The 18,993-nt window shown below is 47.2% G+C and overlaps 1 protein-coding gene across 4 annotated transcripts in view; it reads left to right on the forward strand.

The window, feature by feature from the left end:
- SPATA13 (spermatogenesis associated 13) overlaps positions 1-18,993 on the forward strand; it is a 157,576-nt gene that overhangs the window by 138,009 nt on the left and 574 nt on the right. For 3 of the 4 annotated variants that reach the window (XM_033236608.1, XM_033236617.1, XM_033236626.1), the window contains 6 exons: positions 548-727; positions 2,183-2,415; positions 6,194-6,323; positions 8,781-9,153; positions 12,129-12,203; positions 14,281-18,688. In XM_033236608.1, the coding sequence (XP_033092499.1) occupies positions 548-727; positions 2,183-2,415; positions 6,194-6,323; positions 8,781-9,153; positions 12,129-12,203; positions 14,281-14,456 (1,167 nt within the window). In that variant the 3' untranslated portion in view covers positions 14,457-18,688. Of the gene's footprint in view, positions 1-547; positions 728-2,182; positions 2,416-6,193; positions 6,324-8,780; positions 9,154-12,128; positions 12,204-14,280; positions 18,689-18,993 lie in introns of those variants that run through there. The other variant, XM_033236599.1, reaches the window with a different exon arrangement.

The following is an 18,993-nucleotide window of genomic DNA, read 5'->3' on the forward strand; positions in this document are numbered from 1 at the left end:
TTACCTGGTTTATTGGATCCTAAATCCAACGGCATGAGCCTTTTTGCTTTCTTTTTAGTTTAAAACACCTGGCCGGGCGCGGTGGCTCAAGCCTGTCATCCCAGCACTTTGGGAGGCCGAGACGGGCGGATCACGAGGTCAGGAGATCGAGACCATCCTGGCTAACACGGTGAAACCCCATCCCTACTAAAAAAATACAAAAAACTAGCCGGGCGAGGTGGTGGCGCCTGTAGTCCCAGCTACTCGGGAGGCTGAGGCAGGAGAATGGCGTAAACCCGGGAGGCGGAGCTTGCAGTGAGCTGAGATCCGGCCACTGCACTCCAGCCGGGCGACAGAGCGAGATTCCGTCTCAAAAAAAAAAAAAAAACACCTATGGCAAGTTGCAGTCATGGAAGTACGTGACCTCATCAGAGACTCATAGAGGTTAAAATAATTTTCTTTAATTAAAATTCATTCCAAGATCCTGGTTTTAGGCCTACAAAAGCTGTACTATTCACATAATTTATTTGGATTTCCAAATGAAAGCCATTGCTTCTGTATTTTGCAGGGCTATCTCCGACAGTGCCGCAAGCACACAGGAATGTTCACTGTTGCACAACTAGCCACTATTTTTGGAAACATTGAAGATATTTACAAATTCCAAAGAAAGTTTCTGAAAGACCTTGAGAAACAGTACAACAAAGAGGAACCTCACTTGAGTGAAATAGGATCTTGCTTTCTTCAAAATGTGCGTCACCCTTTACTTCATTATTAATAACACCTGGTTACATAATTTTGAAGTGCATCTCCACGAACAACAGGAGTCTCTTTAGCTTTATTGTTTGTTTGCTAGATGAATCTTCCATAAAAAGGAGATGTTTCTTCTATCTTATATGCTTATCATATAAACGAAATCTGTATAATCTTGTCTTAATGTCCCAAATTCATTTTTTCAAAACCCTTTTATGTAGTCTGGAATTGGGGGGTTACATTTGGAGTAATTACTTATTAAAAATTTCTAAGGGTTATGCCCTAAGAACTATGGAGTCCGTCCTAGTAATATCTTGGAAGTGTCTATTACATTTCAGGCACCGTTTCCAGGGTTTTCTTATATTGGCGTGTGTATTGCTATGAGGTAGATATGATTATCTCTCTCACTTTCTAGATGAAGAAACTAAGGCCCAGAGAGTAAGTAACGCAAGGCCACATACCAGCAAGAGGCAGCTGTGAAGGCAGACCTGGGCATGTGGCTCCAGGACACGTGCTTGTGATACTGTAACTGTCTCAGAACCTTCTTGTGATAACATGCATTTATCATTTTTTAACTTACGATTGACTGTTACTACTTACTGCTAGAAGACTTCAGAGGAAGATTTTAGTCCCAGCCCAAATAGCTAGGGAACAGTAAGAGTAATAATAATAACAATCACAGCCTCGCCACACCTTCACTTCCTGGGTGCTGGGCTCAGAAGCTGTCTAGAGTCCTCTGGGGCAGATAGATTTTAAGTGGCTGGGCATAATGTTTTTGTGTTAAGTCAGTCAGCTGGAGGCTGGGCCCCATGTGTGACCTGGGCATATTTGGGACATTGTGACAGGCCTCCTTGTGTGGCCTGTGCAGAAGGTTCCTACAGGAGCCACCTTAGGACAGGCTGGAGGCCGGGTGGTGGCCTGAGGAAGGTAAGTCTCACAGTGAGGACAGGGGAGTACTGCTACCACCAGGGAAGGGGTCGTGGCGGGCCCAGCCAGCGGGACAGCAGAGAAATGGGAAGAGAGGTGTGTTGAAATGGGCATTTTTGAGGAAAAGCTGACAAGACTAGTTTTAAACCGCAAAGAATAAGCAACCATCAAAACTGCATACATGGTTTTCAGCTGAGTTGAAAAAATTTGCAGGAGGGGGACGTTAGAGGCCCTGCTACCCACCTTCCAGGATGAGTGCGAGGGAGGCTAGAAGGAGACCAGGGTGCTGAGTCCCAGGGCAGCCTCGTCCCCAACCGCCTCAGGAGCCTGCCGAAGCACCCTTCCTGCTGGCCAGATAATGCTTGTGGAAACCATGGCAGGGCAGCTCGGGCGCCAGCGGATTTCATGCCCTGTCCTTCTTGCAGTAGTCCATGTTCCTCCTTTCTAGGAGTGTCCCTTAGAGAGGGCTGGGATGATGCCCCAGAGGTGCCCCAGAAGCTGATGAAGCTGTGCTTTTCCTTCTCAGCAAGAGGGCTTTGCCATCTATTCCGAATACTGCAACAACCACCCAGGCGCCTGCCTGGAGCTCGCCAACCTCATGAAGCAGGGCAAGTACAGACATTTCTTCGAAGCCTGCCGCCTGCTACAGCAGATGATTGACATCGCCATCGACGGGTTCCTGCTCACACCCGTGCAGAAGATCTGCAAATACCCGCTGCAGCTGGCCGAGCTGCTCAAGTACACCACACAGGAACACGGGTGAGGGGCGCGGGTGAGGGTGCTGCCGCCGTTAGCTGTAGGCAGCTCTCCACCCCTGCAGTGATAGGTGGGCTTCAGTGTCAGCCTTAGCACTTTGGGCGCTCCGTGGGAGTTTTCAGATTGTTTAGAATGTGTGCAATTAAGTATTGAAATAGCGTGATTGAAGAGGCTCCAGAATATCCAGCCCTAGAGCTATGAAGACGCAAGGGTCATTCGTGAGCTGTGTCATGAGTGTACGGGGCTTTTGTTGTGTTGTTACTCCTTATGTTGCTTAACTGTATTTTATAAATGTGCCTTTGAGTACTCAGTGGTTAGTAAAGGCCGTTTCTGAGGGAAACAGACCAGAGTGAATGGAAAGCCATGACTCTCGTTCTGTCCTGTGCGCGTGAGGTTGACGCACAGCAGCTCAGCTCAGAGCAGGATTCTTTATGGCAGAAACGTTACTTGATAGTGACTTACCTAAAGTTACTTGTTAAGCAGTCTCTATTTAGCGACACAGAAGGGCTGAGGGCACACACAAGCTTGAACTGGAAAAGGGTGTGGATTGTCAGGGGTGCGAATCCATACGGGGTGGCTGAGAAGACCAGGGCACTGGGCGCCTGCTGGGCCCTGAGCCATTCGTATGCACCAGGGTGCCGACTGTCTGGTCTTTTCCCTGTTCCCTCCTGCTGGAAGCACAGGGCTTCCTTCCACGCTTACCTGAATGCTGTGTCTCCCTTTGAACTTCCTTGGGGCCTGACTAAGCGCTTCTTGTTACTCACCCTTCTCTTGTTTGAATCTCAGCTTCTCCTGAACAAAAAGCAACAACATACACATTCTCTCTGTCTTTATCATCTGCTTTGGTTGTTTCTGAATTCCTCTCAGGCCCTTGTTCCCTAGCCATATGATCTCTTCTGGGGGAGCCAGAAGTTATCCTTTGTTTCCTTAATAGCCAACCATCATTTCGTGCATGCACAGAAGCCTTTGTGTGGCTATACATGAGGCATGTCACCCATTCAGCTTTGGAATGTGCATGCCCATTTTCCATGCCATGGGAAGATGTCATCACAGCCCAGCCCAGCTATTTGGTACGTCAGGGTAGCAAGGCTTGGCTCATTCTGAGTTCTCACCTGGCCAGCAGGAACATGATAGTCATAGGACAACTGCTGTGTGCCCGGCTTCAAGCCAGGCCACCCAGGGGCACAAGGGTCGAGGCTAAAGCTGCCTCTTTCAGATGAGATTCGAAACAAGGGCCATGCCCCTGACACAAGGTCTTTGACTGCACCTGTAGCTCTGGAGAGGGTCATCTCAAAGGGTCCTGATGAGAAGAGGAAGAGGAAAGGGATTGTGCCAGGAGGAAATTTCTGTGGCAAACCACAACAGTTCTGGGTTTCAGCAGCTAAATATCTCCCTGCAGGGAGTGGAGAGTGAATCATTATTCTTTTGTACTCTTTACCTCTGAACTCCTGTGGAGAGACAGACTTAAAAAGGGAAATTTCTGGCCGGGCACCGTGGCTCACGTCTGTAATCCCACCACTTTGGGAGACTGAGGCGGCTGGATCACCTGAGATCAGGAGTTTGAGACCAGCCTGGCCAACATGGTGAAATCCCATCTCTACTAAAATGCAAAAATTAGCTGGGCATGATGACGGGCGCCTGTAATCCTAGCTACTCGGGAGGCTGAGGCACGAGAATCGCTTGAACCCGGGAGCCAGAGGTTGTAGTGAGCTGAGATCACACCATTGCACTCCAACCTGGGCGACAGAGCGAGACTTTGTCTCAAAAAAAAAAGGAGGGGGTGGTGCGGGGGAAACCTTCTTACAATTAAATTGGAAAGTAAAGGACGAGAGCAGGTCACTGAACAACAGACACTGGATATGGGTGTTAGCTAAAGAGTTAGGACTAAAGCAATTAGAAAAAGGAGTTCATTGAGATAGGTAAGAGAGAGCTGTATATTTTTTTCTTTTTCTGATGGAGAAATCAGAAAAAATCAGAAAAAAAAACAGGGAAGTCAAGAAAGCCACAAAATTGAAGAAGAAAAAATTGTAGTTGTAAATATCTTCTACACATTTTCAAAGACATTTTTAAGAAAATGTCTAGATGGCATGATGAGGAGCCAGAGCCAAAGACAATGAATAAGAAAGTTAAGGCCGGGCGCGGTGGCTCAAGCCTGTAATCCCAGCACTTTGGGAGGCCGAGACGGGCGGATCACGAGGTCAGGAGATCGAGACCATCCTGGCTAACACGGTGAAACCCCGTCTCTACTAAAAATACAAAAAATTAGCCGGGCGAGGTGGCGGGCGCCTGTAGTCCCAGCTACTCGGGAGGCTGAGGCAGGAGAATGGCGTGAACCCGGGAGGCGGAGCTTGCAGTGAGCTGAGATCCGGCCACTGCACTCCAGCCTGGGTGGCAGAGCAAGACTCCGTCTCAAAAAAAAAAAAAAAAAAAAAGAAAGTTAAGAAGCAAAGACTTCTTGGAAGATGTGGGCAGGCAGCTCAGCACATTCTGAGATGGGAAAGCTGGGTCCAGAAGTCCACACCTCACTCTTCAGTAGTTGATTTTCTTCCTTTAAGAGCGTTTTTCACCAAGAACATTTGCAGATTTTGGTTTTTTCAAAATAAAAATTAGTCAACATGACAGAAAGTCCATTTCCTAGTCTTAAGTAAAACAAAGCAAAAATTATTTTTAAAAAACCATTGCAATTCAGTTTTGTCCAGAAAAACTGACTTTGCACCCTTTCATCGTAGCTGGAGGCCTCTCTGGGGGCTCCGTGCCCACTATTTCGGCAGCCCCTCGTGTCATTCTTGCTCCTGCTCTCTGCCCCGCTCCTGAGTGTGAATGGGCGTCTCTGAAGATGGCAGGGTCTGCTCGGTGGGCAGTGTCTGGGGACCTCCCAGGAGCTGGGTTGAACTGTGTTTGGTAAATAGACAATAGAATCTGCTTTCAAGGCTTTCCCGTGGCTGTGCAGGATTCTAACTCATTCCGGCTGTGACGAGCGGTCCTGTCTGTCTTGTAAGTTGCCGTGGGAAGGTGGAAAATACAGCTCATTAGCTGGATGGTTGGTCTCCGTGGCCCTGCATTATTAACGCTGAGCAAAACCTGAATGGGAGGCTTGCAGATACCGGACGTGCTCTGTGCTAGCCTGTGTGTAGATGAAAACTGTAGTTTCTGCTTTTCCGGTGCCTACAGTTTTAATGGGCTTGGGAGCGGGGACCTCCCGGGGAGAACATTTTAGCTTGACGTCAGTGTGGTGGATGGAAAGCACCAGAAAGGAAGATCTGTTGGTGAGGCGAATGCCATACTGCCATTTCGGTGACTCACCACTTCAGGCGCCTGTCCTCGCCTGTCCTTTCCCGAACAGCATAAAAGATGAAGACTCAGAGCACACAGTCACTTTTGAAAATGGTTAGTGATTTTTAAAGTACTTTGTATAGCGAGAGTGGTTATGTGAGAATCAGAGCCATGATAAAGACTGTTCTTTCTGTATTCATGAAAGTCACCCATTGTCACCGTGACTAAAATTTATTTGTGGCATTCACTGTCATTCATTGTCATTTCTGAGAAATAGGTGAAAACAGTTTTATTCCAAAGAATTCCAAATTGCATTGCGTCAGCTCCCTTAAGCTATGCAGACTGTAGTCTATTCACAGGCAAACAAGAAAGGGAAACAGCGGCTACGATGTAGATGTCACTTTGTCTAGAGCGTTTGTATATGAAGAAGCGCCTCAGTGGGTTATTTTGCCAGTCCTTATTTGTAAGGTGCATGTTATGTGATTAAAATTATCCTCCCATCTTGTAGTGATTACAGCAACATAAAGGCAGCGTATGAGGCCATGAAGAATGTGGCCTGTCTAATCAATGAGCGCAAGCGCAAGCTGGAGAGCATCGACAAGATAGCTCGCTGGCAGGTGTCCATCGTGGGCTGGGAGGTAAGTAGGAGACACCCCGCATGATCCCGTGCCACTGGCCCCTCCTGCACCTTTGATCTGGTGCAGACGCACTTTAATATCCTGTGGTCAATACCTTATATTCTTGGCTTTAATGGTATGTATACCATTAATGGTAAATGTGTTTTGAGGCATATTGTTGAAGTTAACAGTCAACCACTTTATACCCCACCCCCGTAAGAAATAAAATCTGAAGAGTATCTGCAGTTAATTTATTGCGGAGCGTCTGTCTCTCCTGGTAGAGGGAGCTCCACGAGAACCGTAGAGGACATTTCATTTGCAGCCGCATAACATAGTAGTAGACATATGGGGGACTCTGGAGTCCCTGCCCACGTGTGAATCCTGTGTGATCTGGGCAAGATTAATTTTTTTAACTTATAAATTGGGGAGGAAAATATTACCTACCTCGAAGGCGACCGTGAGCATTTTATAAGATAGTACAGGCCAGGTACAGTGGCTCGCACCTGTAATCCCAGCACTTTGGGGGGCCAAAGTGTGAGAATCGCTTGAGCCCAGGCGTTTGAGGCTAGCCTGGCAACCTGGCAAGACCCCATATCCACAAAAAGTAAAAAAAAATCAGCCAGGCGTGGTGGCATACACACGTAGTCCTGGCTACTCGGGAGGCTGAGTTGGAAGGATCACTTGAGCCTAGGAGGTTGAGGCTGCAGTGAGCCGTGATCGTGCCACTGCACTCTAGTCTGGGTGACAGAGCAAGACCTCTGTCTCAAAAAAAAAAAAAAAAAAAAAAGGCAAGAGTACAAATACAATGCCTGTAATAAAGGTCCAACAAATTCTCTCTCTCTCTCTGTATTTATAAAAACAGTGACAATAGCTCGCACCTGCATGTGTTTACCACGTGTCTGAATGGCACTGATCTGAGCCATTTGTACCTATATGAACTCATTTAATCCTCTCCACCATCCTATGAAGTAAGCACTATTATTATACCCATTTAACAGATGGGAAAACCGAAGCACAGAAAGGTTAAGTAACTTGCCCAAGACCACACAGCTCAAAAGTAGCAGAGCTGGATTCAAACCCAAGCAGGCACCCTGGCTTCAAAGTCCATGCTGGTGACCACTGTGCTCTACTGCCATTAAATTAAGAGCAACAAGCAGATGCCATTCAGATTTGTAGACCAAACTACATTGATTTTACATTTATTAATTGGTCAGAACTCACTCTCCCAGAGGACTGAGAAAGTTTGGAGCAAGAAGTTAGGTTCTTAACTGAAGTAGGCTACAGGTGGTGAAAACTGGAGAGAAACACGTAACTCCAGGGTCCTTATAGACTTCTGGAGTTTGGGCAGGATCTCAGAGAACACTGAGTCCAACTCTCTCGTTTCGTAAGTGAAGAATCTAGGGCACAGAATTGCTCTAAGCGCAAGTAAATAGAAGAACTATTTTGGAGTCAGGCTCTTTTGTCTCCAGAAAATACTGTGTGTGACTGGGATTAAGGGAGAATCAAGTCCTATTTAACAAAGGCCAGTGTCATACCAAATACCATAAAGTAACATGGGATTAGATTCAACCTAAATATTGTAAAAGTGTGTTTTTCTTTTTGATTTTGGACACGGACATTTAGGGGATAATTTGTCAGAAGTTAATTTCTTGCTGACAGTTTCCCATCTGGCCTTTTGTTCCTATGACTCTAAATAAGTTGCGATTCCAGGGAGCTGCCATATACTCAACACAATCATGTCAGGTCCGTAATCACAGTCCTGTGCCCCTACATGAATGCTTTCTTACATACAACCCTGCACGCTGTCATTCTTCGAGGCTCTGTTGAGCTCAGCTGCTGTTTCAGATCTTGACTGGGCTCCATTAATTCAGCATGCTTCTTACCAGAGGTTTCAGCCAAGGAAGACCCCTCAGCTAACACAGAGGCACCACCACAGTTTTCTAGTGAGTAGGAAAAAAAAAGAAAAGGAAGAAATTTCAGGCACCAGGAGACCAATAAATCCAGGTTTATTAACACAATAACCTTTGAGGCCCTGCCCACCTGCGAATGGGGACAGGTAGTGGGCAGTCTCAGGTAACTAGAAAGTCTGAGAGAGATTCTCTGTTAGGAGTCTTTTCCATATCCTAACACCTGAAGGAATACAAATGGGGAATTTTTTTTGTTTTTTTGTTTTTTGTTTTCCTAGAGAGAAGGGTCTTGCTCTGCCCCTCAGGCTGGAGTGTACTGATGCGATCACCACTCACTGCAGCCTCAAACTCCTGGGCTCAGGGGATCCTCCTGCCTCAGCCTCTTAAGTAGCTAGGACTACGGGTGTGTGCCACCATGCCTGGCTAATTTTTAAATTTTTATGTAGAGATGGGGTCTTGCTGTGTTGCCCAGGCTGGTCTCAAACTATCCTCCCACCTTGGCTTCCTAAGTAGCTAGGACTACAGCTGTGCTAGAATTGGAAGATCTTAAGATGTGTTTTCATCCTTCCAGGGACTGGATATCTTAGACCGAAGCTCAGAATTGATTCATTCTGGGGAACTGACCAAAATCACTAAGCAAGGCAAAAGCCAGCAGCGGATGTTCTTCCTGTTTGACCACCAGCTGGTGTCCTGCAAGAAGGACCTGCTGCGCAGGGACATGCTGTACTACAAGGGCCGGCTGGACATGGATGAGATGGAGCTTGTGGACCTGGGAGATGGGCGCGACAAGGACTGTAACCTCAGCGTGAAAAATGCCTTCAAGCTCGTCAGTAGGACCACAGATGAGGTTTATTTGTTTTGTGCCAAAAAACAAGAAGACAAGGCAAGGTGGCTGCAGGCCTGTGCAGACGAAAGGAGGCGGGTGCAAGAGGACCAGGAGATGGGTGAGCAGCCCTTGGCCCTGGAGGCACCTTTGCCTCTGCTTGCTGTAATAGCTTCATTCTCCACCACCGTGGGCCTGCTCTGCCCAGCCTTCTCCCTCAGAGCTAGATCCCACCATGGGGAAAAGACGAGGGATCTGCAAACCCTAAATACTTCTGAATGTACTTACAAGACAGACCATGTCAGATGTAGTTACTACAACTAACATTTATTCAGTATTTACCTTGTGCCAGACGTTTGTGGCCCATTTATAGAGACTGTCTCATTGAATCCCTATGCAGTGGTTACTGTTATACGCAGTGTACAGATGAGAAAATCGAGGCTTATGGAACTGGACCACTCGTGCACTGTGGCCACAGAACATTTAAATCCAGCACTTTGGATGCCACATGCAGGGTAGAAGAATAAATAATAAAACCAACTCAGTGTGACCCCAGAGATGGAACCCCACTATGCTGACCATCACCCAGGGTATCAGAAGTATCATGTGGGCTAGGCACCGTGGCTCACGCCTGTAATCCCAGCACTTTGGGATGCCAGGCAGGTGGATCACAAAGTCAGGAGATGGAGACCATCCTGGCTAACACAGTGAAACACCATCTCTACTAAAAATACAAAAAAGTAGCCAGGCGTGGTGGTGGGTACCTGTAGTCCCAGCTACTCGGGAGGCTGAGGCAGGAGAATGGTGTGAAGCCAGGAGGCGGAGCTTGCAGTGAGCCGAGATCATGCCCCTGCACTCCAGCCTGGGTGACAGAGCGAGACTCCCTCTCAAAAAAAAAAAAAAAAAAAAGTATCATCTCGTGATTCTGGAGGCCTCCCCTTTGGCTGTACCCGTGCAGTACCTTCAGGGTGCCTGACTACCACAGTTGATCCACACCCAGCAGCCTGCCCACATGCTTCCCATCTCTCCCATGACACTCAGGACGCCGTGTCATCCATTGCAGTTAAGGCGATGGTCCTTCACACCCAGTGTTACATTCGTACGTCTTTGGTTTGTCTTCCCAGCTTCTGCTGACCTGGTGGTGCTGTGTGGCCCCTGAGAACGAAACTGCCATGCCTGGCATTAATGATGGCAGCACCCATAGTCTCTGAGCGCCTATTTCATTGCCTCCCAAACTCTTTAGGGTTTTGAGCACAATCTGTTGAATGGAAGTCAGGGTGCCACAGTGAAGGATATTCATCTCTGCAGCCCAAGTGAGCCCAGCCCTCAAAAGTCGTGGTCCAGGATGGAGGGGAGCCAGCATACACCCCTCCCCATCCTTGCCCGCTGCCATGAGGACAGCAGAACTGAAAACCAGGAAGTGCTTCTTCTGTCCTCCCCAGCCACTGGCTCTAAGCTTGGCTACAGAATTTGGTCTCACCCAGAGGAGGTTTTGTGAGATTCTGCAGTAGAGTAGGAGGGATTTACAAGTTGATCAGGCTAAAGCGGAAGCAGGGATCTCCTTGGAAACACTCAATGGGTGAACGTTCGCCTGGATTTGGGCCACTCCAAGATACAGAGCTCCCCATGTCACAGGCGGCCCCTTACAACCAAGTGTCGGGGTGTCCTTTAGACTAAAAGGAAATCTGATTCCCAGCAACAGCCAGATTATTGGTGCAGACTCTGGGGCCCCATTGGAATAGGGCTAATCACTCTCGTGCCCAGAATTCATTCAAAGATGATAGTTACTAAAAGGCAAAATGACAGAGCCACAAAATCTTAAGTTTTACTCGTCATATGATGTTGTCTAGTGCGGGCCCTGAAGTCATCTGTAAGTCAGAGTGTTTGGGTTCCTGAAGACGGCACTATTTGCCGGGGGAAGATGGGGGCATCCTACACGCTTTCAACAGTGTCTCTCAATAGAAAGGAAAGGAGGGGCCTCATGGGATGCCCTTTGCTGTGTGATGCTCCCCATGGCCAGTGGTCAGAGGACGCCAGTGTATGACTGAGGCACTCCTGAGCCAGTAAGTCTGGGAACTGGCGCGTGTGTGATAAAACTGGATGCATTTCTTGCCTGGAATGTTTTGGCAGCCCTCATGCTTGATGCATGTGTGTGGGTAGATACTTGATGTGGCAGGTCAGAGAGAATGGACACGAAGGGCCTTGGAGGCAGGGACAGTCCAGTGGCCAGCATACAGAGCCTGAGCCCGACGCCAGGACAGTCCGGGACAGATGTGGGGCATATGGAGGAGTCAGGGCCAGGGGAGCAGAGTGGGCAGAGGTAGAGCGGGAACCTCGGGAGTGAGTCAGGCAGTGCGAGCTCGCAGACACAGGGCCTGGGTCACCTCTGCCAAGCTGGAGCGAGCACCTGCCTCCAGGAGGAAGGCTTCCCTCGGGAGAAGGCAGGGCCCCAGCACCCAGCCCTGGCCATTCAGCTCTGTCCTTCCTTCTCCTTCCCCACATCCTGCGAAGCCAAGGGTTGCCTCGTGCGTGACTCTTGTTTCACCCAGTTCACGCACGGCACACGTACACTGTCACTGTGCTACTGGACTCGACAGTGAGGGGACGCTCAGGGCACACACTGCGCACAGCTGGGGTACGGAATCCGGTTCCTGCTACTCACATGGTGCCTTTGTTCAGGGTGTAACTGCTAGCGTGCAAAGGTCTCGTAGCGTGTGGGCGAACAGGCCCTGGGACCCTTTGCTCTGTCCTCTCCTTCTGGGGCCTCATCCTTTAGGTTATAATTGGGATGACCCTGTGTGAACAATTGCCTGGGAGTGTCGGGCTTCACACAGACATCCTGCATTCTCATGGGCACCACCCCGTTTCACTCTCCAGACTCTCCGGGTTTGCAGAACAACCACGTGGCCACCTTGGTGATAATCCTTGTGACTTCCCCTTTGCTGGTCTTCAACCTGTCCGGGTTCTTTGAGGATTAAGGTTCTTGGTCTCAGGTTATGGTGGGAACGTCAATGCTGATATGGGCTGTGATGCAAGTTTTGCTCTGAAACATGTCCACGTGTTCTGAATATATGTCGCATTTATTTCTAAATGCAGGAATGGAAATTTCAGAAAACCAGAAGAAACTTGCCATGTTAAATGCTCAAAAGGCAGGACATGGAAAGTCAAAAGGTAAGTTATGGAGAAGGCTTTGTCTCCTTAATGCTTATCAATATTCTCCTGAAAATGGGGAGCGTACCCCAAGCTTTCGGCCTGTGACCAGCTTGGAGTAAGGAGCACAGTAGAAGTTAGAACTCAAGGGCAGGTCCAGAAGTGGGGGCAGGTGAAGGTGGCCTGTGTTTGGTTTTGAACGTGCGTCCGTGTTTGCTCCCATTGGGATGTGGGCACAGGAAACCTTCAGAGGTTCTGCCAGAGGGGGGTAGATCTCCCTGCCCGCCGGCGGCCCCTCTGCTCCCCTCCCCCAAGTGCTGATGGCGTTAGCCACCGGGTCACGCACATCACCAGTCTGAGGCAAACCAAGGCCTCTTGCCTCTTTCAGGCGTGAGAGGACAAAATGTCAAACCCCAAACTGCTTGTCAGCTGTAGGCTGGATATAGTCTAGTTTAACTAAGAAAAAGATGGAAAGGCTGGGTACATCAGGCAAGGAGTTAGACCAAAAAAGATACAGGAGCTGATTTTGGGCAGTGGTCCCCTAACCTCCACGCACATTAGAATTCCCGGGGCAGCCGTTCAAAAATGCCCAGGCTGCATACCCAGGGCTCTGATGAACTAAGATCTGTCCACGCTGCCGGTAATGCAGATATCTGGCCCAGCAGGAATTCACTAATAAGGATTTTTCCCAAAAAATATGCACTGCATTCTTAGAAACTTTATTCCAGTCATCTTTCTACTTTAAAAGGGATTTACCCTATGAAATGTATCTCTGTTCATATTTTCCTGACTGCAAATGCAAAAACAAGGACCAATGAATCCCAGGACTGCAATAGGCCACTGACTAAAAGGCCAGGAAGAACTCCTTCCCAAACCACCCTTCGCACTCCCCTGCTTTCTCCGTGCAAATGCAGACTTTATTTTCCCCACTAAGTTACAAGTATCTTTAAGGCAGAAAAACCCATGTTATTAATTTTTTAAAATCTCCACTTCTAATGTCAGATTACTAGTAGATCATTTTGTCAGAATACATTGTCTTCTGTCCGTATCTTCTGAGAGTCACTCACCCGGCAGCCGGGCTCCTCAAGAACGGAAGGGCTGCTGACATTCACAGGTGGCCACCGGGTGGGACGCTCTGCCTGGGTTATCTGATTTCTTCCTTCCTGCCACCTCGGGAGATAGGGAGAGCCTGCTGGCAGGTCAGGGGCAGGGGTGGGTTCTGAACCAAGGCCTTCCTGCTTTCAGAGCCCACGCTCTTCGTGCCATGCTGACTTACACAGTTACCTTTTGATCTAATCGCTAATCTTAATAAACCTTCTAAATTACCTCTGCACAGATTAAAAATACCTAGGCCAGGGAGGTTTTGATTAGAGTGATTACGTATTGGGGGCACAGTTCTAAGCACTTTGCTTCTATTAATTCATTTAATTCTCATAGCAACCCCATAGTACTGTAATCCCCATTTTAGGGATTGGGAAACCAAGGAGTAGAGAAATCAAATCATTTCCCCAGTAATCCCAGCTGGTAAATGGCACAGGAGAATTTGGGCTGAGGCAACATGAGCTCCAGACTTCCATTTAGAGCATTTTACTGCTATTCACCTTGACCGTCAGTCTGGCTCGGATTCCACCACTCCCCGCTACGTGTCCTGGCATTCAGTTTCTTTCCCTGTCTAGTTGTCATAATACCCTCCTTGGAGGCTTTTTAGGAGATTTCAGTGACAGAGACTGTGTCAAGCTCCACACGGAGTACCTGAACATAGCAAGCATAGCTACTGGACCTTCTTTTTGGTTAATGTGAATTAAGAATTAGCTCTCTACAAAAAAATTAGCTGGGCATGGTGGCACACACCTGTAGGTCCAGCTACTTAGGAGGCTGAGGTGGGAGGATCGCTTGAGCCTGGGAGGTAGAGATTGCAGTGATCCAGGATCACACCACTGCACTCCAGCCTGGATGACAGAGTGAGACCCTGTCTCAAAAAAAAAAAAAAGAATTAGCTGAGAACTTGGACTTGGAGTCTCAGCATTTTCATTTTTTTGCTTTTTGGTTGACAAGTGACCCTCAGTCCCTGTTCCATCTCTCTCCCCTCCCGAGTCAGGCTACAACAGGTGCCCCGTGGCCCCACCGCACCAGAGCCTGCACCCCATCCACCAGCGCCACATCACTATGCCCACAAGCGTCCCCCAGCAGCAGGTATTTGGCCTGGCGGAACCCAAAAGGAAGCCCTCGCTCTTCTGGCACACCTTCAACAGGCTCACCCCCTTCCGGAAATGAAAACGGGCTGTGCTTCCACGGAGCTGGGTGTCAAGAGGAGAACTGTCTTTGTTTCTTGTGTGCTTCAATCCAGGGAAAGTTTCTTGGACCCAGTGATTAAAACTTCCTTTTTGGGATCAATGAAGGAGAGAAGGTCTTGGAATCACCTTCAGTCTTTGGAGACCCAGCTGCCTTTGTGGAAGAGAGGAGATGGTCATTGACACAAAGCTTTATCAAAACTACACAGAAACACCCGTGACCCGCTAGGAGATGGCCCAGATGTGGGACCCAGTACCGTGCTCTAAAGTGAGTGGTGAGGCAGCAGCTGAAGCCACCCCTGGTGATGGTGAGCAAGTGCTGCTGCTGGTCCAGACACAGCATCCAGGGCTTTGCGGCTCCTGCGGAGTGACGAGGTTAGAGGATCGCTTCTGCATTTGATTTTCCAGGATGTCGTCAAGACGGGGTTGACACAATGTTGCACGTGTCTGGTCACACTTAGAAATTGAGCTCTCACTCTATTCTGTAGCACTGGGGGACGTACAGCTGCCGTGGAGCTGACCACGGTGTTCCCTGGCATTGTCCACACAGATGCTAAATGGTAGTGCAGACGCCATCCTGCAAGGTTCCTCTTCCTGCAAGCGAAGGGGGGAGAAACAAGATGCATCTGTCACCTTCATCGCAGTCCTCAGTACAGAGCAACTTACGCATCCTCAAGAATCCACTGCTTTTCAGGCAAGGAGGGAGAAATCCTCCTGCACACTGGCTTTGTCCCGGAGTCGGATTCCCTCCTGCCTGCACGTCTTGAGTAACTCTGAGCAGAAATCACATCTTGCCCACATGCTGTAACCTAAGAAAGTGCTATTCAAGGCTGGGCACGGTGGCTCATGCCTGTAATCCCAGCACTTTGGGAGGCCAAGGCAGGTGGATCACCTGAGGTCAGGAGTTCAAGACCAGCCTGGCCAACATTGCAAAGCCCAGTCTCTACTAATAATACAAAAGTTCGCTGGGCATGGTGGCGCATGCCTGTAATCCCAGCTACTGGGGAGACTGAGGTAGGAGAATCTTTTGAACCTGGGAAGCAGAGGTTGCAGTGAGCTGAGATCGCACCACTGCACTCCAACCTACGGGATAGAGCAAGACTCTGTCCCCCCCCAAAAAAAAGAAAAAAGAAAACTGCCATTCAAACAACTGTTTGCAATATAAAAAGTTCATTTACTCTAATATTTATGATACAGTGAATATGAAAGTGCACTGGTCAGAAGGCATTCTCAAAAAGCCGCACTGCTCCCGACATCGTCCTTACCAATGAAATCGCAAAGACAGGCAAAGCAGTCCTGCTTCTTGGGAATCAGAAGCTGCCTTTATCACATAAAGCCAAACAGTAGGGCATAACTTGTGTCACCTGAGCATGTCATCAGGCTTCTGAGGACTTGTTCCTTATAAAAGAGACCTTCACAAAATATCTTGGCTCAGAGATAGCAGTCTTTATTAACAAAGGCCATGCGCGCTGACACCTGCAGATAATCGCCTCCTTTTCGTTGTCTGTGTTGTACATTTTCATGACATAACTTTTAACTGTGTCTAGAGAAGGCAGGCTCTGCAACAGAGATGCCCTTTCAACCCGCTCCGTGCCCTGGACAGGAGATACTGTGTTACACTGTTAATGGATTTCTATTTGAGAAGCTCATTTTTGTATGCGATCCCTGCAAAGTTGTTTTCCTAACAGGCCCGTGTTTGAGAATAAACAAGTCTGTGATGTCAGAGACAAAGGTGTATTCTTCAGTCTACAGGTGTGTGGCACCTCCCTTCTCCCCTGAAGCCCCTCACATCCAGAGCCATTCCTGAGGGGTGACACCAGGAATCAAGAAAACATAACCTTTGTCCTCTCGGGTGAACCCTTGGAACCTTCTGTGACGGCTGATGTCCGTTCTGAGCCACCTTGGCACGCGTGCTCATGGGCAGCATTGCTAAGGGTTCGGGTGCCCTGTGGCTGACAGCCCCTGCGTTGCTTCTGTGGACCATCGTGCCACCCAGCGTGTCCTGAGACTGAAGTCGCTGCAGGAAGGAGCTTCCGGAGAGGTCCTGTGGCATGTGCATGCATGTGTGCGTGTTTCCTTCTTGAACAGACATTCCAACTTTAGTTGTGTTTATAGAACTGACCTTTTTACTAATAAATATAATGGTATATTTTGGAAACTATACTTAATATGTTTTTCCTGCACACCTAGCAATAACTGTAGGGGTCTCTGCTAGAGTTGTTTGTATGTACAGCAATTTTGAACAAATTATTTTAAATGTAATGTAAGAGAATTCGTTTAAGGAAGTAAAGAGAATCATTTGCTTATGTTACATTTTCAGTGAGGATTCAGTTTAAGAGTCATTCTTAGGGCTTCCATTTCCTAATATTTATTCATGGATAATGAAGAAATGCTTTGCATTTTGTGGCAAGTCCTAATTTATTTTCCAGCTGAGCCCTAACTTCCGGTTCCCACCTACCTCCATGGACTTCCTAACAGAGACTCATGAATACCAGGACATGTGTTTGTTAAATCAAGTTCAGTTCATTGCCCCGGTCAGTTTTATACAGTATGAGGGTCACTCGATTAAAGATCTTTCCTGGGTAGATCGTACTTCGATGTTCAGGTGATTTTGAAAACTGCTAACATTTTTAAAAGGCTAGAACATCCTTTGACTTCTTGAAAATCCGCATATCTGGCTTGGGTTTTATTACCACATGCCTGAATTCTTCAGAGAATAGAAGGCTCAAGTATTCTCATTTTGTTTGCCAAACTTCCTTCTTGATTTGAGTCACATGTTCCACTTGGGAAAAAAGGGAACAGAGAGCCTCTTCCATGGACAGTGTATGAATTTCGCTGGGAATCTTGCTGTCTGCAGCCTCTCTGCCTTTCTCTCTTTTTAACCTTACATTACATAATATTATAGATAGGCCACACACAAAAAAAATGACATAACATTTTGATGAATTTCACCTATTCCGTTCTTCATGTTTGAAAATTTGTCGACTTTGTTAGAAGACAGTTGAAGTAGCCTTGGGTCAAAAGCAGCCTTTTCAATTGTGATCATACCTAAAGCATATAAAAACCCTGCAGTAGATTATAAGCAATTATAAAATCATAAAATTGAATGTTTGCAGAATCCTGGAGCAGTAGCTTTCTTTGTCTTTGGCCTGCAGACTAGGAAGAGGGCAGCAGCGGTATGTCAGAGCTTCCCGGGCATACCAGCCACGTGGTTTCTTTTCATTCCATCTGATTTTTGTTTCCCACTGTAGATCTGATTTTGTAGTTGAAAACATCAAACACTATTTCTGAATATTGTGCCTTTTTTATATCTAGCCTAGATGAAAACCGATGCCATTCTTATTCAGAAAATCCCCCCATCCTACATGACTGTTACCTAGACATAAAGCAAAAGTGCATTTAATTCAAAGTTTGGTTCACAATATAAGTATTTTGTAAAAGCCAGCTGAACCAGCATTTTACCAGGTGGAAATCTCTGCAAGCCAAATTGCTGATACTCCTTCATACAAATCAACTTGGTGTCCTAGCCAGAATGGAACAGCATAATTACCTGGAGTTCGGGGGAGCATTTCTGCACTATTACTTGTCAGGAGAGAAGAAACTTCGAAGTGTCCCTCAAGCAACAGTGTCAAGAACTATGAATAAATGTCCTTTCACCAGCTCACAGGCCAGAAATGCGGGACCCAAGTCAACTAGGTGAAACTTACTAGCAGACCCAGCTTTTCCATAATAACCTAATCTGCAAATCAGTTTATTCAAGTTTCCCTTGGCTGATATTGTTGTTTTCAGGATGCAATGACAGTGGATTTCAGAAGGCTTTGGAAAAATAAGTGGAACATGACTGATCTAAAAAAAAAAAAAAAAACAAAAGCTTAAATATTTGGTGTAAGTTTACTTACCTACAACATACTTTACATTGTTGCCTTTAGTTATCTCACAGGCACTGGCATTTTATATTTAGAAAATACCTTTAATCTTTCTAATCTTTTTTTGTAAATATTAGTGTCCATTGTGTATGACTTGCTAACCTACTTTGCAAGACTTTGGGCAACATTTTAGCTCGTTAACTTCAAGATGATATGTCATCTGTATAGGTCAAAGGATGGGACTTCCTGAACTGAGGAATTCGCTGTTGGCAGCCGAAGTATGATGTACAAGATTGATGTAACTTGATATGTATTTTTGTTGGAAGTTTTTTTGTAAAAAAAAAAAAAATATTTACAAGGTTATTTGATTTTTTAAATGCTGTGAATCTATATTTGTTGTTTTGTATATTAAAATTCATTTGCCAAACTCTTTCTGATGATGCATTTGAGTAGCAGCCTTTATTAACAGGAGGAAGTGGAGAGCTGGGTGTGGGGGCTTCTGGGATTTGTAGTGCCTCTGCTGCCGTGATGTCCCTAGACTTCTCAGTGGCAACAACTCATCCATTCAGGAGCTCCATGTAACCCCTGGGTAGGCATGGGAGAGGGAGGGCCCCCTGGCTTGACGAACGTCAGTGGTTGGAGTAAGAGGGATGT

This window comes from Trachypithecus francoisi, unplaced genomic scaffold, assembly GCF_009764315.1.
Source record: "Trachypithecus francoisi isolate TF-2019V2 unplaced genomic scaffold, Tfra_2.0 Contig01461, whole genome shotgun sequence".
NCBI lineage: Eukaryota > Metazoa > Chordata > Mammalia > Primates > Cercopithecidae > Trachypithecus > Trachypithecus francoisi.